We start from the raw sequence: 25,405 nt of genomic DNA on the forward strand, positions 1-25,405 counted from the left end.
GACCACCCTGGTGCCAGGCCAGATGGGAAGACACCAGGGGAGGGGTGGAATTGCTATGAAAAAAGCTCCGGCCTCTACAGAAGCTGCCCGGTGATTTCTTCAAAGGTGCTCGCTCTCCCTGCCATTTATACCAGATCAGGAACCCGGCCAGAAATCATTTTTCAGTCTTCCCAGAGGAATGATATCATCTGCATAATTATTGCAATGTGAACTAGAAGACTCATACCTCTGGTTTTCAAAAAGAAAATGATCCCTTCGTGGTGCATTCAAACAAAGCCCGGGTGCCTGCCAAATGGCCCACCTCTCGCTTCTGTGGCCTCATGGTGAGCAGAGCTAATAAGATGGCCAGGCCAAGTGGACACTCCGGACCCTGTGGCCAAAGATGGGTGGGTAAGACGGCCACACGCCTCTCTCCCCAGTCCTGATTTCTGTCATCACATGATTCTGATCTCAAATGTCCCTGGGGCACTGGCTCATTCGCTGATGGGAGGGCTTGATTTGTCCTCTGCACGTTGGATACATACCCCCAGGGGGAAGAGCCTACTGTGCTTGAGGGAGGCCTCTAAGCTCCGAGAAGGATCCTGACACGGAGTCCCATGGAAGGAATAATCCCAGGGGTGGAAGACCAGCAGTCTGTGCTAGCCTGGGACCTGGGGCAGGGAGGTTTCCCTGAGGCCTGGGCACAAGCCCTGAGGCAGGGGTGGGGAGGGGCGATCTGGGACAGACTCGGAGTGGAAGGGGACTGGGGAGGGGGTGTGCGGGGAGGGAGCTGCAGAGCAATCGTGGGAGGAAAGTAGAGTGTTAGGGAGACACCCCTGCGCTGGGCACAGAGGCGGAGCTGGGGTGACCTGGTACACAGGGAGGTGCCTTCCCACCTCCTTTGGCTCAAGGTCCTGTCCCAGCCGTCTGGAACTGGCCCAACTCCTCCAGCCCCCGCCCTTCACCTCTGCCTCTGCCTGCCCCCTGCGGTGCGCTGCCTTCCCCACCCCTGGGTGGGCCCTTGCTGTGGCCCAGGCCCTGCTCCCCAATGTGGCCCCGCCCGCTGGCCCCGCCCCGTGTGGGAACCGCCCCACTTAAGGCGGCTCAGCAGTTGGGAGGCCTCTCTAGTGCTTCTAGGCCCCAGGTGGGTTGCGGTGTTGCCATGGCCTCTGGGGCTTCTCCGTGGCTTGGGGTGCCCCCGCACCTTCTGTGGGCCGTGAGACCTGGCATCTACGAGGACGAGAAGGGGAGGACCTGGGTAACCGTGGTCGTGCGGCTCAGTCCCTCCCAGAGAGCTCGGGGCAGGGGGTCCCCGGGCAGCACAGTGAGTTGCCAGGCACTGGGGTGCGGGGTGGGTGGGAGGTGGGAGGCCTGCGCAAGGACCTCAGCCCAGGCGGACCTGGCTCATTCAGCACTAAGGGAGCCTGGGATAGAGGCAAGAGGAGACCATTCTCACTTGTCCTGCAAAACAACTCATGCAGGGTCCGAGCGCAGTAGGCTCCCCGCTGTCTGTGCATGACGCAGACCCTGGAAACCCCAGTGGCATGAGCTTATGAGCAGCAGAGGATGCAGCCCTCATTGGGAGGCTGATGGGGCTCCATAGCTCAGGGCCCAGTACTGCTCCCAGTGCATGCTGGGTAAGCTTCACGGATCCGTCCGCTAATCACCTGGGCCCTGCAGTGTGAGTAAGAGTTTTCCAGGCCCGGGCAGGACGCATGGCAACCTAGAGGCAGCAGGTGAGCCGAGAGGCGTAAAAGAAACCTCAGCTTCGGGTTCCTTATCAGCAAAACAGGAATAATTCACCTCTGTGACAGGTGAGTCACAGACCACAGCTGAAAAGCCTTGGGGGCATCTGACAGACACCATCTTTTGGAATCCCACCTGGGAAACGGATCCCAGATCCGGAAGCTAGGGTAGAGTCTAACACCCTTTGCGGCTCAAAAGCTCCCCAGGTGTTAACGGGAATCACTGAGGTTGGAAACAGTGGCCCCAGGTGAGGGGTTTAGAGCCATCGGAGAGGGGTACAATAAATACCTCTGTGTGATACGGTAAAAGCTTGTCAAGTTCTTGAAAATGCCATTTAGGTCATTATAAACGATTCGCTGACATTAAACAATACAGAACACTTCTATCACTCTTTCTTCATAGAGGTTATCCAGAACATTTTTGGTGAAGAACCATGGAAAGTCTTTTCCACACCTGCCCCAAATAAAGCATGCAAAAAAAAAATTCTGGACAAAATATTTTGGTAGTTTGTTTTGTTTTGTTTTGTTTTTAGAAGCATAAAAAGTAGTTGGTATTTTTTGTTGTTGTTTTGTTTTTAAATCAGGTAGCAGTGGATGCAGGGGGTTACCTGGAGAATGAGCATTTCCCCTTTTTTAGAATACTTACTTCTTAGTAGTAGACAACGGATTTTCACATATAATCTTGGGATGGGGAGCAGCTTTCTTTCTTTCTTTTTTTTTTTTTAAGATTTTATTTATTTATTTGACAGAGATTACAAGTAGTCAGAGAGAGGAAGGGAAGCAGGCTCCCCGCTGAGCAGAAAGCCCGATGTGGGGCTCGATCCCAGGACCCTAGGATCATGACCTGAGCGGAAGGCCGGGGCTTTAACCCACTGAGCCACCCAAGTGCCCCAGGAAGCTGCTTTCTGAGCCTGAGTGAACCCGAGGTGGTTTCTGTAAACATTCTGTAAAGGGTCTGATAGTAAATATTTTCAGTGTTGCAGGCCCGAAGGACCCTATGGTGACTACTGGACTGTGCCCTTGGGCACAACCAGCCAAAGACAGCATGTAAAGGAATGAGCATCTGTTTATCTGCAATAAAGCTTTATTGACAAAAAGAGCTCACAGGCCATCGTGGGCCTACACTTTGCCAACACCCTATCCAGAGCCACAATCCGAAGGGAAGGAGATTTTGCCATGTAGTTAAACGCATTTCCTCTGCAAAAAGAGCCAGTGGCAAAGTTAAGGCAGCAAACAGAAAAATTATTTGCCCTATGTATGATTGATAAAAGGCTAGTATGCTCATCACAAAGACAGATACTCAGATAAAGCTGCTGTAAAGAAATTTCCATTCTGTTTTGCATAACCAGGGCAGCTTGGTTATAGTTGGTGGGGGTTTTCACCTACTGTCTACTCACTTTTATACCTTTCTGTGGTGGCCAGATTTCATTTTTTGTGTTTATAATAGGTATGTGAAGGCCAGGATCAAAACTACAACATATTTTTGGGGGAAACCCATCACTCCTCGGTTCTAAGGTGTACAGACACCTTACTTTTTAAAAAGAAGGTGAAAAAATCTCTAGAAATGGCTGAGACAGAGGCCCAAGGCATAATCCGTGCAGACCCAAGGTTGCTGGCAGGTGGGAAGAGTGGCTAACTTTTCAGGGGTATAGTGGGGTAAGGCAGGGTGCAGGTCGGTGGGAGGACTGTACTTGGGAGGGAGCCAAGAGAGAATCCGTCATCCCAGGTCTAGACCAAACCCCCAAGAGACGGTACCATGGGTTTAGGTCTGGGATTCTGAAAACATTTGCATCAGAAGGGGCAGCTCACGAGCTGGGCCAGGCATCCGGGACTGAGTGTGTTTTCGTGTGCCCAGCTGTTGGGAGCCCTGTCCCTGATGCGCCGCCTCCTCTCCCGTCCCTTCAGCATGAACCCAGCATCACAGTGCACATGTGGCAGATGCCAGTGCACCCCCAGGAGCCCATGTCTCCCAGCCAGCTGACCCTCTCCCAGCTGCCCCTCATGTGGCAGCTCTACCCTGGAAGAAGGTACAGAGCAATGGACTCCAGGCTCTGGGAAGTGGTGGACCATGGCCAGGCAAGTGTGTGGTGGTCCCAGGAGAGGGTGAGCAGGAGCAGGTGCTGGATGCATGCGTGCAAAGTGGGCCCAGGGAGGGAGGGGCCGGGCTGCTGATCCACAAACCCGGGTTCCCCTCTGCTTCAGGTGGCTGGACAAGCATTACCCGGGGGGCTCTGACCCTGCCCCTCTCCTGCAGATTGCCTCCACAGAGCAGCTGATCCTGGCACAGCTGCCACCCGGGGAGTGACTGACGGTGGACAGCCTCTCTGGGCTGATGCTCATGGGCTGGTACGGGCAGGGTCCATGTCCTGCAGTGTGGAGAGCGGACAAAAGCAAGGAGGCCTCTTCTCTTTACTGGAAGATGGTGCTGGTTTCCTTTCCCACTTGCTACTCCCTGAGCTCATCTCACAAAGCCAACCCCCACTCCTCCTGGTCTCTCATTGTCACTGTGAACCAGCCCCCCACCTTCACAAAGCACGAGATCTCACCAGGTAATAGTCATCATTTAATTTTTGCAAGAATTCTGTAAGGCGCATGTATTAATGTCCCACTTTACAGATGAGAAAGCTGAGGCTCTGTGGGTTGGAAGGATTGCCCCAAGGCCTGGAGCCCGGAAACAGTGGCAATCAAGCTCACGTCCAGTGAGTGTGGCCCTCTACCTAGACCTGACCATGGCACTGGGGTGCCGTGAGTCTCATCACTGGCAGTGGCCTTCAAGGACCCTGTCTCTACCCGCAGACATCTTCTCTGTTAGACTGACCGGGGCAGGACCCCATGCACTGGAGGGACTGGAGCTGGGTCCTCGCCCTCCCAGTTTGGTCCTGCTTGGATTGGGGGCCCCATTCCTCCATGATGCTCTGCCTCCTTCTGTCTTCTCCCAGGTCTCCCTGGCCCCAGGGATCCTCCGGGGAGGATGTTTTCATACCTGCTCTTCTGTTTGCACCTAGCATGGCCTCCCTGGAGGGAGGGAGGCCGCAGCACCTTTGCTGACTTTGGTTTTCTTGTTTCCCTCAGTAGGCCCGCTCTGCTCAGCTCTGCACTCAGCGTGACCTGCCTGGATGGGCCCCATCTGAGTGCTGGGCCCAGCTCTCCCACTGGCTGCGAGCCATGGTTTCTCCTTCCCTTTTGTGCGCCTGATGCTATCTTCCAGGCACCCCTCTGCAGGTCCCTCTGAGGCCCCCAGACTGGGCTCCAGCCAGACCCAGGGCCTCCAGTGCTGCCCGTGATTGGAACTTGCCCTCAACTTCCTCCCTTCGGGTGGGGAGCGTCTCAGTTTAAGAGACGGCCTCAGAGGGAGCTAGGTCTGGACTTGGGGCTTGGGTTCTGCTGACCTGCTGGGCCGGAGGAGGTGGAATCCCAGGTGGCCCACCTGTACCAGGGGCACGTGGAGGGACGGACTTGGCCGGTGGTTCTCCAGTTTCTTCCATCCTTATGCTGGTGGACGTGATGCTGGTCCTTGAGGGCTCCTCCCACGGCTGCTTAATTAAACTTGATTGCTTGGGGTCCACCTTGGTGCTGAATCAGAGCTTGTCTTCACCTGGTTTCCAGTGCAGAAAAGTAGGGGCATTTAAGGTTGAGGTGAATTTTAATTTCCCATTAAGTGTTTCCTGTGCTGGGAGGAAGTTGTGATTGGCCCACTTCAGGCACGTGATGTCAGGGGACAGGCGGGAGGTGAGCCTCCCCCGGGGGTTCTGTGTGAAGCTCTGAGAAGGCAGGCGAACCCTGGCTCTCAGAGACGGACGACACCCTTGCCCGTGTGTCTTTGTGGGATGGCGAAGGGAACCGTCTGAGTGGAGCATGAGGTGAAGTCCGAGGCGCTGGCCAAGGCCACGAGGGAAGAAGAGGGCACTCCCTTCCTTACACCAGTCATAAGAAGCTATCACCGGAGGATTGAAGTCCTAACCTTAAAAATGAATCCTGAAAACACAGGAAAATACGGTCATGATCTTGGGGTCCCAGAAACCTTAAAGGAGACACAGAAAGCCAAAGACCATGTAGATGGTTGTTCAAGTTACACGTTTTCTGTAGGACGGCATCCTAGAAGGCAAAGGTGGAGGACATTGGGACTGGATACTAAGCCCCTAGGGTGCAGAATGCAAGAAAACTTCTAGAAGTCTCTAAGAGAAGGAGGCACATGCCAGGAACTAGCAACTTACAGAACAGGAGACACCCAGGTGTGGGAGGGGAGAAGTCCAGATTTCAGAACTCAGAAATCTATGTCCTCAGTGTTGGTAGAAGTAGAGGCTTGACTGGGATTGCGTGGTGGGCGTGTCCATTGTCCCAGCCACTTTGCAGGCTTGGAGGGTGGTTCCTGAAACAGCACACGGGGGCCGTGATCCAGAAAGCTTCCCTACAGCATGGGGGCCATGCTCAGCACTGTGGGCATCGGGGACTGGGTAATTCCCTACCGCGGGGAGCTGCCCTGCACATTGTAGGGTGCTTGTCAGCACCCCTGGTCCCTGCCCTCTTCATGCCACTGCGTCCCTCTGCCCCTTCGAAGTTTTGACAAGTGTCTCCAGGAGTTGCCAAATGTCCCCTGGGGGAGAAGTCACTTGCACGGGGACACAAGAGGTCAGGGGAGGGAGCATCATGGTCACAGCTGGGGTCCACTGTGGAGGATGGTTGAGGAAAAGGAGACCCCATGAGCTGCAGTTGGGCTGAGCCCCTTCCAGTTAAAGGCTTCTGTGCTCTGAGAAATAGGATCTTTAGAAAACCGTCCTGCCCTCAGCAAGCCTTCCCTTTCCCCTGGCCTGAGACGGGTCCCTGGGGGTGGGGGTGGGGTGCCAGGCCGCCCGGGCACGAACCAGGCATGACTGCATGATGACTCACAGGGCAACAGTGAGGAAACCATCCTTTTAGTTCAGGGGGAGGTCTATGGAGCCAGGGATGGCAGGAAAGAAGGCATGTCAGGGTGGGGGGGCTCTGTGGACCCCAGTGCATGTGTGATCCATGGCAGGGGACTCTGCTTCTGTTCACCTCCTTGCCCAGCAGCCACGAAACCAGTGTCATGATCAAGAAATATACACACCTCTCGGGTGCCAGGCAGGCTGGCTTTGGGGTGCCAGCTACTTAGCGATGTCTGGGAATGCCAGCTATCCAGCATCTGGGCAGGTCCCAGGATGGGGGAAGGAAGACACTAGTCCTGTGGGTAGTGGGCTTGGGTGCAGCCTCTCCCCTGAGAAATGGCCTTTGATCCCAGCCCCCTGCAGGAAGGCTCTGCAGCTTGCATCCCAAGGCCTATACTTGTCTGATGGCATGGGGGGAGGGTCCCTGGGCTTAGGCTGGTCCCTGGGGATGCACCCTGGGGGTCTGCTGCCTTCCAGGCACTGCCTGGGGTCTGCATGCCTGCATGGCCTGCACTGCTGGAGTCTGTGGTGTCACCACACGTGTCCTGTGCCTGTGATGGCTCCCCCTGGGCCACAGCGGGCTTCTACACATGGGTCACACATCCCTGGAGGTCTGCATCCTGGGTGAGCCCTGCTCTGTCTCTCTCCGGGCTGAGTCACCCACTGGATGTCTTCTTCCATGGGAGCCGTTTGAGACTTCAGGTGACGGGTCTCTGCCTGAGCCAGATCGCTCATCTGTGTATTTGTTCTTCCTCAATATAGGAGCTTCCTGTGGGCACATGGCCAGGTTCTGCAAACATTTACAGAACCTCAACTTTGTGCCAGGCCCAAAGCCGAGCATCAGGGGAAGAGAAGTGAGTAGGAATCGGTCCCTACCTTCACCGGGCTCAGTCTGACTGCAGAGTCAGCGACTGTGGCCTCAGGGCTGAATGCAGCTGAACGAGGGGCTGGTGGTCCTGCAGTGGGGTGATCCAGGGAGGCTTCCTGGAGGAAGAAACAGGGTAGCAGAATCCTCACCTTTACACGATGCTCCGCCATCTTCACGGCACCTTACACCACAGATTGTAAGTGAAATACACAGTGTGAGGTAAAACTTTGACCCCGCCAGTAAGCAAGGAGAAGGGCAGGTGGGAGACTGCTGTCTCTGTCACTCCAGGTGAGGAAGCCGGGCCCCAGCCATGTGCGCTGGTCTGTAGTCAGAAGTGGTAGCTCCAGGGGCCGGAGCCCATGTCCCCAGGGTCCCTGTCCCTGCTCTGCTCCTCTGCACGGCCAGGCGGAGGCTGTGGGGGTGGGAGAAATGAGCAGATGTGAGAGTGGCTGGGGAGAGAGAACAGACAGAGCTTGGTGATGAGCAGACATCAGCAGGGGGGAGAGGGGGGTCGAGGGTGCCTCTCAGAGTCTTGGTGTGGCCAGCCGGTCCTGAGTGGGGAGCATGCTTGGAGGCCGAGAGCTAGGGTCGATGAAGTGATCAGTTTGATGCTGACTGTTGAGTTCCGGATGCAAGTGGAACATCCACGCAGGTGTTGTCCGGGTCCAGAGAAAGAGCTGGCCTGAATTCACAGACTGAGGAGTCAGCAGAGCAGTGGTCACTGCAGCCAGAGGAGAAGAGAGAATGATCTGGGGCTTCTGTACTTCCACACAGGGCCACACTGTAAATACTGGCTCTGCAGCCCATGTGGTTTTTGTAGCAACCGTGCTGTTGGAGCCTGGAAGAAAAGCAGCCACAAACAACATGACATGAGGGGCGTGGCCGTGTCCCAGTGAGACTGCTTAAAAAGGGTCCGCAAGCCAGACCTGGCTCAGTGACCACGGCTTCCTGACCCCAGATCCAGAGATCGGGTACTGAGCAGAAAGGAAAATGGCAGATCTTAAGCATGAGAGCAAATCAGCAAAGGAACTAAGTCAAAAAGACCGAGTTGGAAAAAACCCAAGATGGAAGATGGCTAGTTGAAAGAGAGAAAGAACTCTGATGTATGTGGATTGTGAGCTGGAGTTAAAAAAAAAAAGATACAATCTTTCCCATAACGATGGCAAATGGCTGAGAAAACAAGAAGCCGCTTGTGGCAAGTCGGGCTGCTCTCTGCACAAGCCCAGGGGCAACATCTGGGCAGCCAGGACGGACTGGAACCCCCAGAGCGGGGCATGATGGTGGCCACACGCCCCTCTGATGCTCCGTAACTGCACGGAACACAAAAATAGGAGGCAAAGTGCCCACGCTAGAAAACACCATTGTGGACAGCTCAACCATGAGCAAGTACTTCTCTCTGAAATCCAGTGAGGAGCCGAGAGTCTCCGCCATCGGAGCCCACCGAGTCAGACAACAGAGAGAGAGAAACATCTGCTGGGGAGCCTTGGGGAGAACCCGGAGAAAAGCCACTCCAGATGCCAGAATCACTTCAGAAGCCCTTGCCGACCCAGTCAAGGTCATGGATGGTGGGCTTGGTGAAACGGAGGCAACTCTTGAAGGAAAAAAATGCAGGTTTACAAAGGATTGAAAGGAAAATGGCAGGAGCGGAAGCAGCTCCAAGGAGGTCCAACACTCGTGGAAATGGCCTCCTTCAATACAACTAAAACGGTGAAAGCTCAGGGCGCCTGGCGGGCTCAGTCGGAGGAGCATGATCTTGGCGGTTGTGGGTTCGAGCCCCACATTGGGTGCAGAGATTACCTGACAATAAATAAATGAACCTAAACTGTGAAAGGGAGAAGAGGTCTGACACAGTTCTCGGAAGAACTGCCTGAAATAAATGCGGCCTCTGCTTGGACAGCTGGTTTGCAGGAAAAGGGGAAGAACGGGCAGGCTGAGACCCGGCCTGGTAAAACCGTAGGGTATTAGGACAAAGGATAAAGGAACCCTCCAGGGAGCCTCCGGGCCTCCTGTGCCTCCCACCCCCAAGTCAGGTCATTCCAAGGGAGACAAGACCACCCTGACCTCTAACTTTCCCACAGAAGTCAGCGCCATGCAAGAAGGCAGGGGAGCAGTGAGCGCATAAAGGCCCCAGGGAAAGAGAGTGGGACACGGGAATTTGATACCTGGAAGGGCTGTGGAAGGAAGCAAATATAAAGGCCAGACGTATTTCCAAACATGTGACACCAAAGGGTACATAGCCCCTACAAATCCTTGAAGACCACTGCTAGTAAACCCTGAACAGAAGAGTCATGTCAAGAACAGACAGAGGGGCTGGTGGGGCTGGTGGCATGAATGAGCTTCTGGGCTCTGGATGCGGTCCCGCTCCAGGCTGTGGGCCCCCGGGCATGTTTGCTTTGTCAAGTTCACCAAGCTGTCCACTTAGGATCTCTGTACCTTTCTGTATGTTTTATTAAAAAAAAAAAAAAAAAGTCTAGTGGAGAAGTATTGAATTTACTTAGGAATTCAGCCATTATCTTAGGAATCCTGCTTACAGCACAGAATATTAGTTACCAAAGTATGACGAGATAAAAAGAATAACAGCGTTTGTTTGCAAACAGTGGGAAGAGGAAGAAGGCATGGTAGAGTAAGTACACAGGGTCTTCACGGAGAGGGCTTCAGAAAATACTGCCAAAAGGCCAAGGAACAGAGCGAGGCACAGATTACATAAAGGGGAAATGTACCCACTGGAAGAAATAAGACTCAAAAACAACCACGATTGGTGGCAGAAGGCAAGGGCAGGGCAGTGGGAGGAAGCGCCAGGGCACCCCCTCATCTTTCCTGGGGGAGAGGTTGTTGCAAAACAGAGCTACCGACTACCTGAACCTCTAGACGTACCCTAGAGATGTTTCAAATTAGCATAAGGAAAACACGTGCGGCCCAAATGAAGGTAAATGGTTATACAGTTAACACAAAAACCTGTCTTCTGAATGCAGGCATGAGTCAGACAAAGAAAAAAAATGAAAGATCACATTAGAAATACCTATATATTTATAAAAAAATAAAAAAAAAGAAATACCTATATAAAGCAGATTTCAAAATTCTACTGGAGGACAGTAGAACAGTCGGAAGTACATGAAAAGACATGAGCATTTTCGAAGAGTCCAGTGAATTGGGCAACTGACCTCCTTGCTTCAGTTTCCTCATCCATAAGGTGGAAATAACAAGAGCAGGACACCTCATGGGCTGCTGCTTAGATTAGCTGAGTCAGGAACGTCCCTGCAGCACATGGGGAGTTAAATAAATGGGAAGACCCAGTATTGCAAAGCTGCAGTATCTCCCCACACCTAACTTACAAATGTAATGTAATCATGATTAAAAATACTTAAAAGTAGACTTTTGGGGGCACCTGGGTGGCTCAGTGGGTTAAAGCCTCTGCCTTCGGCTCAGGTCATGGTCTCAGAGTCCTGGGATGGAGCCCTGCATTGGGTTCTCTCTGCTCAGCAGGGAGCCTCCTTCCCCGCCTCTGTCTGCCTGCCTCTCTACTTGTGATCTCTCTCTGTCAAATAAATAAATAAAATCTTAAAAAAAAGAAAAAAGTAGACTTTTGTACCTGCTCAATTTGGTTCTGAAGTCCCCATGAAAAACGGAACATGTCAGAGACGCTGGGAAGCCTGGGAGGGAAGGGCGGTCTGGGGCTCTCCCGAGCCACTGCAGGAATAACCCAGCGTGGGGGTCTAGGTATTAGAGCCGCAGAATGGACCAGGCTTCGGGAAGGGAGGAAGATGCCCCAGGGAGTTGAGTACGGGATCAGGCTGGCATTTCAAAGTACCGGCAAAGCCAACAACAGCCAACTAGCTAGCCATTTAGAGAAGAAAGTTTCGGTTCAGTTGCTACCTCATTTTCTCATATGAAAATAAATTTCAGGTGAATTAATTAAGCAATAAATGCAATGACATTAAAAATGAAAAATTGCTGCACAGCAGGAAAAAACCCAAAAAACCCTAAACCCCAAACTAATTCAGCTAGAGCAAAAAGACAAATGTGTAGGGAACATTGGGCCAAGGACTTGTTTTCTGCATATAGAAGGATTCCTCCTGTTTCCTCTTCGCTGACGGCCTCACCAGCTGAGGTGCCAAGTCCCTAACACTCCTTTGCAAACTCTCGACTCCTTGCCCCCTTCTGAATTATTTGCCAGGTAAAATGCCCAGGTTAGTCAATCCCGATTTGCCGCCCGCTTTTCTAAACCCAGCGGATAAGTCCTGGTGGACAAAATAATATTCTCGCAAGCAGGCTAAGTGTTCGTTTTCTGTTCCCGGCTGCCATCCTTGAAAGGTCTCAGGTCTGCTCGGCCATTCTGCGAAGCTTCTCGGGTCCATCTGTCTTCACTGCGTCTGAGATGGGCTGTTTCATTTCCATCTCTTCTTAGACTTAGGACTTCTTCCTCCCCACCTCTCAGCTCCTGGCTTGCCTCACACTTCCTGGGAAAACAGAGGACTTCAACGGGGAATTCAACCTTCCTGCCCATTAAAATCCCACACTCATCTTCCAGGTGTCCCCTTGAGCCCAGGAAGTGGTCGTCCCGGTGATACGCGGTAACGCGCAGAACACCAGTGACGTTCCAGTAACCCCCTGTGCCAGGCGCTGTCCTCAGCCTCAGTGGGGTCCGCACTCTTTCCACCCCATAGGGTCCCCAGAGTCCGGGATCCCCATGCTCTCTGAATTAGTTTGCTGGGGCTGCCGTCACAAAGACCCATAGACCTGGATGGCTTAAATGACTGAAATTTATTTCGTCACAGTTCGGGAGGCTGGAAGTCTGAGATCGAGGTGTTGGCAGAGTTGGTTTCCTCTGAGGCCTCGCTCCTTGGCTTGTAGATGGCCATCTTCCCCGTGTCCTCAGGTGGTCTTCCCTCAGTGCGTGTCTGTGTCCTGATCTCCTCTTCCAGGACACCAGTCACATTAGATTAGGGCTATCCTAATGGCATTGTTTTTGTTTTTTTTTTTTTTTTAAGATTTTATTTATTTACTTGACACAGAGAGATCACAGGCAGGCAGAGAGAGGAGGGGGAAGCAGGCTCCCCGCTGAGCAGAGAGCCTGATGCGGGGCTCGATATCAGGACCCTGAGATCATGACCTGAGCCAAAAGCGGAGGCTCAATTCACTGAGCCACCCCGGCGCCCCCTAATGGCCTTATTTTTAATCTTATTTACCTCTTTAAAGACCCGTCTCCAAATATAGTCACATTCTGAGGTCCCGGCGGGGGGGTGAGTACCATAACATAGAAGTTGGGTGGGGACACAATGCAGCCCGTAACAGTCTCCCTAATGACTGCCTCCGACGTCTCCTCTCTCAGCTCTACTGTGACTCTAATTCCTCCATCTTAGGGATAATCTCCTCCCATCGATGACTGAGAACGCAGAAGTTCTCACACTCTCACCTACTCCCACCACATTCCAGTCTCGCCCACCTCTGCAACATCTTCCCTTTTGTCTCTTCTGTCACAATGGCATGGCAAGGTGCCCTCCCATCAAAGGCCATTCCCTCTCTTCTTGCTTCTTCTGACACCCCAGGGCTACCTCATCCCCCTTGACACAAAACCTCCAGTAGCTCTGGTCTTAAAAATGCTCCACAGACACGCCCGCCCGCTCCGTGCCTGCTTCCTTGGCTTGCCTTCGCCATTCGGTTCCTGTGAGAGTTGTCTGTGCCTACCTCCTGCCCCTGCTTTTCCCTTCCACACACTCCTGGGGCTTTCATCCCCCCACGCTGAAGTTGTTCTTGTCAAGGTGACCCATGGCCTCCCTGGGGACAGAGCCAATGCTCACTCTCTTTCCACCCCTATTCCACGTCTCCACACATCTAATTGATCTTCCCCTGGTCCTTGCTGCTTGGCTTCCATGACATCACACACTCCTGAGTTTCCTCTCATAGTACCACCCCTTCCCCTCAGTGGCCTTGGCTGCTTCTCTTGCGCTCTCGAAATGCTGGAGGCGCCCAGGGCTCTGTCTTGGGCAGGTTTCATCCCTCCCCTGACTTCTCTCTAAGGCAACTCATCCAGTTGGGTAATGGTTCCCCAATTCCCGTCTCTACTCCAGACCTTGCCTTTGGGCTGCAGGCTCCTTATACGATTGCTTCATTGGGGCGAACAGTCAGGAAAACAGAGCCCACACGGGCTAGTGCAACAGAGGAACATGACACGAGGAACCGGTCCAGTGGTGCTGGGAGGACTGAAGACAGGTAACTCGGAGAAGAACAACTTCCCTGACCTGGACGGACAAAATAAGGCGTTGATGTTGGCAGAACTCAGGGACCAGGACTGACTGACAGGAGTTAGGCTTATGGAAAAAAAAAAAAAAATCAGTACCTCCAATATCTAGGAGATACATACAAACATAATGTACTTTTCTCCCAATTCCACCAGCCCCTGCCTGGGCTTCCATATCTTGGCACCTGAAAATACCATCTGTTAGGTTGCCCAAGGCAGAAACCCCAGTGTCCGTCTGACTTCGCCCCACACCACGCCAGCCCAGAGTGACCGCGAAGAAGCCTGGTCAGACGTGCACCTGGAAACCTTCTGAACTCCTTGTCCTGTCGGCTCCATCTCCACTCCCTAGTCTTCACTGCCATCATCTCAGCGGGGGTGCGCAGTTGTCAACCGGACGCCCGGATTCCACTCATGCCGAATCCGCCCCCTTTTCCACACAGTAGTGAGGGTGCACTTTTAAAAAAATTTTTATTTTTTTTCAGTGTTCCAAGATTCATTGTTTATGCACCACACCCAGCTCCCCATGCAATCCGTGCCCTCCTTAATACCCACCACCAGGCTCACCCCCCCCACCCCCCTCCCCTCCAAAACCCACAGGTTGTTTCTCAGAGTCCACAGCCTCTCATGGTTTGTCTCCCCCTGCGATTTCCCCCAACCTTTAATGAAATCAATCAGGTCATTCTCCTGCTTAAAACTCTGCAAGGCTTTCCTTTGCTCCCAGGCTGAAATGCAAATGCCTGGCTACCCACCCTTAGTATGTTCCTTAATCTCTCCCTGCTGCCCTGGCAGATCTCGGTGCTCATTATGACAGAGGTGAATAAACGGCCATGCCTAAGCTGGGAGGAGCTACTTTAAATGGGGGAGCACAGAGCACAGTGACGGCCTAGAGAAGTGCAGTGGGATATAAAACAGAACAGAGGAGAATATTGGTATGGGAACCCAAACCTGTGATTCTAAATTCAGTGTTTTGCTAGGGACACCAGGAGTTGGTCCTAATGTTCTCTTAAAGGCTCCTTGAACTTGGATGTGGCAATGGCCTATGGTCGATGGGACAGAGATGCTGGCACTTCCTGGTTATAGTATAGAGGAAGCAGTCAGAGGCTCAGGGGTGGGGATGGGAATGCTAGAATGGATTTATTAGGAGAGAGCAGAGGAACCTGCCCCCACCCACCAAGCCATGTTCTCTGGAGGGCCTAAAGGCCTCCCTTCCCTAAGGCACAAATACCACGCTGATGAGGGGCGCCCATGCCTTTGAAAGCTCGGTGTGGGCTGTCCCTGTAGGCCAGGGCCGAGAGATGCTGCAGTGGAAAGGTCTGTGGGCAGGATGGGATTCCGCAATGGCCTCTGCTGACGGAACCAAACCTCCCGAGCAGATGGACGCAGTGACCACAGTAGGAAATCTGGGGACTTGCTGGAAAGGGATTTGTGGCTATGGCTAACAGACCAGGAGGCTTCTAGAAATGAGGTCAATGGGCAGACGACTAGGAGTCGTTAGGCTCAAGGATGAGGAGGAAGGGGAGGAGAAGAGGACAGGGATAAAGAAAAGGAAAGGATGATGGGGAGGAGAAAGAAGAAGGAAGGAAACCCTCCACTGAGCTGAAGTCTGACCTCCGTCCTCACAAAGGGAAACCATGGCCCCTCAGCCAGTGTCCAGACTGTTCACAGACCCAGAGCCCATGGATTAGAGATAAGGCCAGGTCCCCTGAGGAAGAGCGCTGCAAAGCCACGCCAAGTACATCTTCTCCCATCCCTCCGAAGGGACCTGCACCCACTTCCAAGAGGAACTCTGCCTCGGGGAAAGGGAAATAATACCAGGCTTCCGGAGGACTGCTGGACCCCGGGTCCTCCCTGATACGGGTGGCAGGAGGTGTGAGCCACCATCATGGCTCTCTAGCTGGAGCAGGCACTTAGGGAAGTCAAGTGTCAAATGCAGTCACGGCCAAGTCTGTCTGGCTCTAAGAGGAAAACGGATTCCCCCCTGTGGCAGTCTCTGTGATTCCCTGAATGTATCATTGGCAAATCCTCAGCAGCCTCCCACCGCAGAGAGGGGAGAGAGGAAGCCAGCTCTCTCCAGCCTAGTCCTATAAGGGCACTAATCCCATCACGAGGGCTCCACAGTCCTGTTCTAAGAAACGCCCAAAGGCCCCACCTCCACATGCCCTCGTGCTGGGGGTTCGGGTTTCAACATAGGAACTTCGGGGGGACACAAACATTCAGTCCATGGTGGTGACAAATGATGGTGGACCTCTGACCTTGATCAGACGGCAGCCCAATCAGCTCCCACAGCGGATACCTTTACTGGTTCAAATCCATTTCTCAGTCTCGGTACAGGCCCCTTGGTCTGCTCAGTGCATCTCCTTCTCCACCACCGGGAGGATGCAAAGGGCCTGCCTTGATTGGGAAGGCGAGCAGCACACACAGTCATTGTCTGGCCCCAGACAACTCTCCTGGTCCTTGAGCCTTGGCGTTTCACGGGACATGATGCTGGTCATGGAAGACTTCACAGGGTTGGACCCATTGAACAGGGAAGTGGCAGATATGGGGGCTGCCCTCATATGATCCATGTGTGGCAGAGTGGGGAGATGACCCCTCCGGGCCACCGGAAGGTTGATGCTGCTACTATGGTGCAGCATTCTGTGCCCCGGGCTCTGTGGCACGACAAGACACCTCCTGTGGGCCACAGCACCGCCTGTTTGGAGCAGGACCTAGAGGAAGTCTGGGCTCTGCAACACAGCTGTTCTGCTCAGCATCTGTCTTCAGCTCAGGTCATGATCTTAGGGTCCTGAGAATGAGTCCCGTGTCCGGCTCCCTGCACAGTGGGGAGCCTGCTTCTCCCCGTCCCTCTGCCCCTCCTCCTGCTAATGCTCTCTCTCTCTCTCTCACAAAAAAATAAATAAAATCTTAAAAAAAAAAAAAAAAAGCCAAGAGCGACCCCTCCTGTATTCCACGGGCTGCCCTGCAGGGAATGCGGGATGAAGAAAGTACCGACTTCTTGGTGAGGCTAAAAGGAGATAATCGATATTAATCACATATCACAGTAACTAGCACACTGTCCTTAGCCTGACTCCCTTCCTTGACTGAGGAAGTGGCTGAGGTGCAGAGGAGAGCTGGCATGACTCATTCCTACAGCAGGTTAGTTAGTAGCGGGGACGGAAACGCAGCCTCCACACTCCACAGGCACCTGCACCTTCTGGCAGTGGGGGGTTCCCTGCAGCCTCCTCTGGAACCTAAGGAGCTGTGTATGTTTAAAAATAGTGAAAACTGCAATTAACGAAATTCAGGATATGGTATTTACAATTCTCTGTCTTTAAGAAAAGGATTATGCAGAAATGTGAGCATAAAAATGCATAATGTACAAGTTTCTTTTTTTTATAAATGCAAAAACCACTAAGTAGCCACAAAGCTAATAATACAGTGTTGCTGCAAATTTACCTTCTCCTTCTGTGGCATTAACACCTGGCTAAATTCATTCCCAGGTAGCCTGGAGCAAACCAGGGCTGGGGTGCTTGTCCCGGTCAACAGCCTCCAAGGAAAGCAGAAATGTTGAAAAAAGGCAGTTGTAACTTGGAGCAAAACTCGACCTATTTGTGATTATATGTCGTGTTTTTAAAGGCAAGCCCGTGGGGCGCCTGGGTGGCTCAGTGGGTAAAGCCTCTGCCTTCGGCTCAGGTCATGATCTCAGGGTCCTGGGATCGAGCCCCGCATCGGGCTCTCTGCTCAGCGGGGAGCCTGCTTCCTCCTCTCTCTCTCTGCCTGCCTCTCTGCCTGCTTGTGATCTCTGTCAAATAAATAAATAAAATCTTAAAGGCGAGCCCTTCAATATGCCAATTGTGTAATTCTTTTTTTTAACAGAGCAAATTGTATTGTTCTTGGAACATTTCTTCATGTCTAGCTACAAACCGACAGTCATTCTTCCCCCCCGTTTAAATTATATTAATCAAAATAAAAGAACGGGCACTAACATCTGGTTTGTCCCTCAATGCTTTTTATGACTCTTTATAAAGTAAAATAATCTTAGGAAGTTTTTGATCTTTTTTCCCCTTAAGAACTCTGGTAATGATCCTTCCCATAAATACATAGCATATCATAAAGAAGGAATGCTGATTTTTATTGAATCTAGTACTCGCTAGACTTCACATCTGCTGGCTGATTTAATGCTCAAAACAGCATCAAGAAATAGGTTTCCATGCACCCATCTTATCAAGGCAACGGAGCCTCTGTGAAGTGAAGCGCTTTACTGTGGGTTTGAGAGTAAGAAAGCGGCTGACTGGCATTCTGTCCGGGCGTGTCTGTCTTCTGAGGGCACAACAGCAGCACCGAGACCAAGAGGTAGACCAGAGCCGGGGGCCTGCTTTGCTCCACGCTGGCTGCTTACCAGCTCTGTTAACTAGGAGAAAAGCGTGGACTCTAAGGTGCTATTTTCATCTGTATAAAAGAGGCATCGTGGTAATAATCCTTCCTGGAGGGGCACGTTCTCAGAATGGTTCTTTCTTAGCCATGCTGGCTGGCTCTCAGTCCTGGGTCTGCCTCAGGCCCCTCTCCTGGCCTTTGCTCACTCCTGGAGCACCCTAGGACTTCCCCCAGCAGATCCGTATCCCACCTGATTTTCAGTAAGCGTTCTTCTATGGCGGCTGTCCATACACACTCTCTTGCCCTTCTTCCTTCTCAACTATAACACTCTGAGCGGGGCTGCTAGGAAGAAAGGAGACAGAAAGAAAAGAAAGAACCCGTAATTGGCCGCAGCAGCTCTGGCTCCTAGGAGAAACACAGAGTTCCTTCTTGGAATAGTCTTTTATTTAGCAAAACCCAGTGATGTGCCATTGAATCATTGAAAAGCTAGCCCCAGGCAAACAGAACCAAGTTGTTCTGTGCAATAAAGTAAGAATGTTAATTTTTCAAGGATTAGCTACATGAAGGAAGGAAAGGTTTGTGAGGGAGAGGGGAGCCCAGAAGGAGAGGTGATGGGCTTAGTGGGGAGTGGGGGAATCCTGCTGTAACACTAAGAGATTTTTTCGAAGCAAGTGTCTAACATTCCGCTGTAAGGCATTAGTCTGAATGTTAAACTCACAAACCTCCCCATACTTCACTCCAAACAGGCCCCCAACATCTGTCACCTGCAGCCCTGTAGTGAAGGCATCTGAGCAATGCCCAGCGTAATGTGGAGTGATGGGTATGGAACAGAATGAGAGGCATCGGAGGGCATCCAGAAACCAAACAAAATCAGTAGATGGTACAGCTCTGAAGTAAGGGGAGATGATGGGGCAAAGTGTGAGATCCCACTGAAGTCTCTGGAGAGACAGTGAAGGGTGATATGGAGGTGGTGGGAGTCAGGCTAAATTAAATCTTGTCTAAAAGGATAGAGTTCTCCGAACTGATGTACAGATTTCCACAAATGCAGGGGATTTCCTGATGAACCAGACGGAATTATCATATTACGAGTGAAGTCTATGATTTTTCTACAGGACAAGCTAAATGTGCATGTGTCTTCCAGGATGAAGGTTTGCTGTGGTTGTCCATGACCCTCAAGGGTTAGAGGATCAGCAGAAATGAGACATTCAGCTGTTTAACCCAATACAATCCAACCAAAGAGGCAGTGAAGTGGACATGGCTTCTTGGTATCCTTGGTTGGTGGATGAGGCCAGTGTTGTGGGGGAGATACCAAGGGTCAGAGCAACACCAGCAAAGTTCCCTAAATTTCAGCTGTTTTGGCCCTCCAAGCCCAGAGGCCCAGGTCATCAGCATCTCAACCAATGAACCTGCTGTGTAAGTACCACATCATCTGAACCAGCTTCCAAAGCTGAGTTTGTGCAAAGAGCTTCCATATTGAAATGCTCAGTTTAATAGTTTCAAGGGCTATGGATTTTTGACCTCAGAACTATGAACGGCCATTATGGTAAAGTATTTGTGAGAGCATCTTCTTCGAAAATATCTCACTTAAATTTGTAAGGGTTTTTGCCACAGGATGTTCACTTGCCAACACCAGGAGGACTCACTCACTGACGATGACTTCACTGGACCTGTTTATGTTAACTCATCTGGTATAAAAAGATGAGGAAGAATCTTTTTTTTTTTTTAATTATTTATTTTTCAGAGAGAGAGGGAGAGAGAGCAAGCACAGGCAGACAGAATGGCAGGCAGAGGCAGAGGGAGAAGCAGGCTCCCCGCCAAGCAAGGAGCCTGATGTGGGACTCGATCCCAGGATGCTGGGATCATGACCTGAGCCGAAGGCAGCTGCTTAACCAACTGAGCCACCCAGGCGTCCCGAGGAAGAATCTTTTAGAATTAATATACCTCTAAAGGTATTTCCCCCTCATAAATAAAGTTGTGAGCAAAACACAATGACACTAACAAAGCAACTTTAAAACACAATAAGGATAAGGGCAAGATGGTGACAGTGGCATGGTTTTCCAGTCTCCTCAAATTACAAAAACTAGCAGAGTAATTGGGATGGAAAAAGGGAAATAGTATAGTATATAAAATGGAAATATAAAAAGAAAATTAGTAGAAGAAAAAGATCAAAAGGATTTGAGAGACAGTGATGGGTACAGAAGAAAGGCAAAGACAATCCAACACATGCATAACAGACCCTTCTTCCCCCGTCCTCCCCCTACCCTCTGCTCCCCACTCCCCGCCTTCCCCAACAAAAAGAAAGTAAAAGTAAGGCAGTAGAGAGGAACAAATAAAAGCAACTATCAAAGAAAAACTTTCCTGCAAACAAACACACTGACTTGAACCATGAGTCACTGTGTTTAAAGGGGACATGTTGTGCCTGGACCAGAAAGGACAACTCTAAGACATACTCTATTAAAATATTAACTTCACAGAATAGAAATCCTTTTGGCGTAAGGTAAAATGACCAAGTAACTTACAAGGTATTACACCTTCACAGAATACTTTAATGCTAAAATGCAATGGAAGAAATGAAGTAACATAGTACAGATACCCAAGAAAGAAAATGGAAGCCATTTTTTTTTTTTTAATTTGGTCAAAGTGACCTTTAAGTGTAAGGGCTACAAACTGTGATGAAGTGGAGGGAATGAGGGGATAATGCTCCTGTGTGCCCTTCCCGAGTAATCTACTAACTAATATGCTTCAGACAATCAAGAAATGATTAGAGAAGCTTTTCCTAAGAACTATGACCCTGAATATACTTAACTATAGAATGAAGAGTAGTGGGGCTAGGGTGAAAAAAACTTTGTACTTGTCATACCCTCTGATAACGAAGATGTAATTCAGCTATCAGAAATGGGCAGAGAAGGGAAAAATTATATAGAGAGTTAAGCCTGCTGGTTGCCTTAAAGGTTTCATTGAGCACTAAACAGATACTACATTAAATACATTGGAGAGAAGGAGGAGAGGGAAAGAAGAATTTACTAATTTCAATATTGTTCATAGTAAGGAATTTAAAAAAGACCTACACCATCCAACATGGTAGCCACCAGCTATATATGGCTATTTAAATGTACATTAATTAACATTAAATAAAATTTTTAATTCAGTTTCTCAATTACAGTGGCCACAATTCACATTTCATTTCATATGAAGATAGCACCGAGCATACTGGAGAACACAAATAAAGAACATGTTCATCATTATAGAAAGTTCTTTGGATAATGTTACCACTGATAGCATTTTTTTTTTTTAATCTGGACTGCTTCAGAAATTTGTGTGTGATCCTTGCTCAGGGGTCATGCTAATCTCTGTATTGCTCCAATTTTAGTATATGTGCTGCCAAAGTGACCACAAACCAACAGCATTTTTAAAAGGAGTAAAGATACTACCCTGAGATAGCAGTATAAAGGTAACCATGGAAACAAAACATCTGATCTATGGTGTTTGGTCACCGCAGCCTGAGCAGATTACAGATAGGAATTCTCTACCTATTGACCTACAGATTCAACACAATCACTTATCAAATCTCCCAGACTTCACTGCAGAAACTGACAAGCTGATCTTGAAATTCATATGGAAATTCAAGGGGCCCAGAATAATGAAAACAATCTGGGAAAATAACAAGATTGGAGGAGGACTCACACTTCTAATTTCAAAATTTATCATAAAGATACAGTAATCAGGAGAGTGCAGTATTGACAGAAGGACACGATCAACGAAAGAGAACTGAGAATCCAAAAATTAACCCTTAGTTTTATAGTCAATTGATTTTTGACCAGAATGCCAAGACAATTCAATTGGGGGGAAAATAGTCTTCCCAACAAATGACACTGAGGCAACTAGCTTTACACATGGATCCCTACCTTGTACCATAAAGAATTAACTCAAACTGACCACAGACTTTAATGCAAGAGTTTAAACGATAGGGACAGCTGGGTGGCTCAGACGGTTAAGTGTCTGCCTTTGGCCTGGGCTGGGATTCCAGGGTCCTGGGATCAAGTCTGTGTCAGGCTCCCTGCTCAGGGGGAGCCTGCTTTTCCCTCTCCTACTCTACCTGCTGTGTCCTCTCTGTCAAATAAATAAAATCTTCAAAAAAAAGAGTTTAAACCATAAAACTCTGAGAAGAAAATGTAGAGCAAACATTCATGAATGTGTGTTAGGCACAGCTTTCTTAGATATAATATTAAAAACACAGGTGATAAAAGAAAAAATGAATTAGAATTCATCAACATTAGGAAAGTTTTGTGTTTCAAGGATACCATCAAAAAAGAGAAGACAACACACAGATTAGGACAAAATATCTGTAAATTACATTTGATAAGGCAGTTGATCCAAATATATAAAGAATTCTTATAACTCAGTAATAAAAATGTATAACATGGTAGCTATAGTTAATATTACATATTTGAAAGCTGCTAATAAAGTAACCTTAGAGGTTTTCATCATAAGAAAGAAATTTCCTAACTATGTATGGTGATGGATGGTAACCAGACTTATTGATGACATCTGGCAACATATACAAATACTCAATTATTATGTCATACACCTGAAATATAATGTTATACGTCAATTATGCCTCAGTAAAAAATAGGCAGTTGAGGGCGCCTGGGTGGCTCAGTTGGTTAAGCGACTGCCTTTGGCTCAGGTCATGATCCTGGAGTCCCGGGATCGAGTCCCGCATCAGGCTCCCAGCTCCACGGGGAGTCTGCTTCTCCCTCTGACCTTCTCCTCGCTCATGCTCTCTCTCACTGTCTCTCTCTCTCTCTCTCTCAAATAAATAAATAAAATATTAAAAAAAAAATAGGCAGTTGATATTAACAGGCATTTCTCTAAAGAAGATACACAAATAGCCAAAAGGCACATGAAAATGTATTGATTTTTGACAATTAGCCATCATTTGACAATTTGACATTAGCCATCAGGGAAATAGAAAGCAACACCACAATGAGATGCCATTTTACATTGACTAGATGGCAGAATCCAAGAGCCACATAACAAAAAGCATTGACAAGAATGTAGAAAAATTGGAACTCTGGTGGGAATGTGCTGCCATTTTGGAAAACAATCTGGCAACTCCTCAAAAAGTCAAAAACCAGTTACCATGTGGCCTAGCAATTCCGCTCCCAGGTATATAACCAAAAGAAATAAAAACACACATCCACCCAAAAACTTACACATGAATGTTCATAGCTGCATTATTTATAACAAGGAAAAAGTGGAAATGTCCATGAACTTATTAAATGTGGAATATTCATACGATGGAGTATTCTTCAGTCATAAAATGGAATGAGCTACTGATACATGCTAGAACATGTATGAACTTTGAAAACACTATGCCAAGGAGTCCAGTCACAGACGCCCACGTAGTGTAGGATCCCATTTCTATGAAAGAACCAGGTAGAAAGGAAATTAGTGATTGCCTGGTGCGAAGAAATTTGGGGGCATTATGGAGGAACTGCTAGTCATTGCAGGGTATCTTGTTGAGGTAATGAAAACGTTCTAAATTTAATCATGGTGATGGTGGTACAAGCCTGTGAATATGCAAAAAATAAGTGACTTGCACACCTGAAATATGTGAATTGTATGGTATGTCAATTAATTTAAAGAAAATTGCTATATATCTACGTAGAAATTTTAAACAGGAAATAAATACCCAATTAAAATAGCTAGAAAAAGGGAAAAGGAAAACAAAAAAGTTCAGAAATGGAGAATGAAAAAAAAAAAAAAAAACTAGACATCAATGAGATAGAAAACCAAAAAAAAAAAATAGAATTAATAAATGAATCAAAAAGTTGGTTCTTTGGGAAATAAAATAGATGAACCTGGGCACCTGGGTGGCTCAGTCGGTTAAGTTATCTGCCTTTGGTTCAGGTCCCAGAGTCTCAGGATCGAGTTTCGCATCGGACCCTCCCCCATCTCGTGCTCTCTCTCTCTTTCTCAAATAAATAAATAAAATCTTTAAAATAGACAAGCTTAATCTTATGAAGTGGGATAAAACACACAAAAAAGACGAAATAAGAAATGACAAAGGGCAATAATCACCCAGTGAGAATATGAAAAGTCATGAGACTATTTTGAATAACTCTGAAAATAAAAGGTAAAACCTAGAGGAAATTTATGCCTTCCTAGGAAAACTGATTTAACTTAAATCGACCCCAATAGAGAGGAAACTTAAACAGACCAATTTTCACAGAAACAGAAAACTGTACAAGTGCTCTTTCTAAAGAGGGACCAGGCTTGAATGGGTTCATAAAGGAATTCTACCAAGCTTAAAAAAAATTCTAATGTAACTTACACTATTATAGGATATAACACAAGTAAAGTCTCCGAATTATTTTTATAAAGTGAGCATAACTTTGATGCCAAAACTTAACAAAAGCTGGGGAGGAAGGAGAAAAAACTTCAGATCACTTCCACTACTACAATGCAAAAATGTTAAATAAAATGTCAGCAAAGAGATCCACCATCACACCTTATACATCATGACCACATGGGGTTTATTCCAGGAATGCAAGAGTCAATAACCTAATATTAATATGGTATTATTAGAGTTCATGGAAAGCATCACATGATCACCTCCTTAGATATGAAAAAGGCATGTAACAAAACCCAATACCCATTCCAGTTAAAATTCAGAAAAAGAAACTGAAAGATACTTAACATGATAAAATACAAATATTTCAGCTCCAAAGCCAGGATCATGCTTACTGGGGAAACTCTAGAGCTTTCCTATAAAATTAAGAAAACAAAAGAACACCCAGCACTCCCACTACTTACCAGAGCGCTGCAATTCTACAAGAGAAAGGGGTTCCAACCAAGAATTAGAAAGGAACAGGTAACAATACCTCCCTTTGCAGGTATTATCGTTATCCAGCTGGAATACCCAAAGACTAAAATTAAAACTACTACAAATAATGAGATAATTTAGTAATGTAGCAGACTATACAACTGACATACAGGAAACAAAAATAGCCATTTTAGGGACACGTGGGTACAGGTACAGCCCTTTAGGCAACATCCTGTTAAAGATGACAAAAGGAGAGAGACAAAGAGGAGATGGTGCAGAAAGGACAGGTTGGGCGGGGGGCGGGGGGGGACTCCAGGATGGATGGGAGGGTGACAAGATCACCCTCACCGCCACTCAGAGTGGGGTGACCTACATGTGTGCTCCCCGATCCAATGCCGGGAGCAGTACACACGGTCCCACCTACAGAGGATTCGTGCCCAAGGAATGAAAACCGAGTCTCACCAAGTCTCTCAGTTTAACTGCGGGTTTACA

General features: G+C 49.0%; 1 protein-coding gene and 1 non-coding gene across 2 annotated transcripts; one reads left to right on the forward strand and one right to left on the reverse strand.

Moving 5' to 3' along the window:
* The first annotated feature begins 1,141 nt into the window (after positions 1 to 1,141).
* TCL1B (TCL1 family AKT coactivator B) lies at positions 1,142 to 4,029 on the forward strand. The gene is made up of 3 exons (XM_047737102.1): positions 1,142 to 1,303; positions 3,630 to 3,827; positions 3,979 to 4,029. The coding sequence occupies exons 1-3, from the start codon at positions 1,142 to 1,144 to the stop codon at positions 4,027 to 4,029; spliced, it is 411 nt and encodes a 136-aa protein (XP_047593058.1).
* Positions 4,030 to 21,374: 17,345 nt separating this feature from the next.
* Positions 21,375 to 21,478, reverse strand: LOC125105788 (U6 spliceosomal RNA). Its single transcript, XR_007129050.1, has one exon. It is a non-coding gene; the product is annotated as a U6 spliceosomal RNA (small nuclear RNA).
* Between the last annotated feature and the right edge of the window lie 3,927 nt (positions 21,479 to 25,405).

Source organism: Lutra lutra, chromosome 7, assembly GCF_902655055.1.
Source record: "Lutra lutra chromosome 7, mLutLut1.2, whole genome shotgun sequence".
Taxonomy (NCBI): Eukaryota; Metazoa; Chordata; class Mammalia; order Carnivora; family Mustelidae; genus Lutra; species Lutra lutra.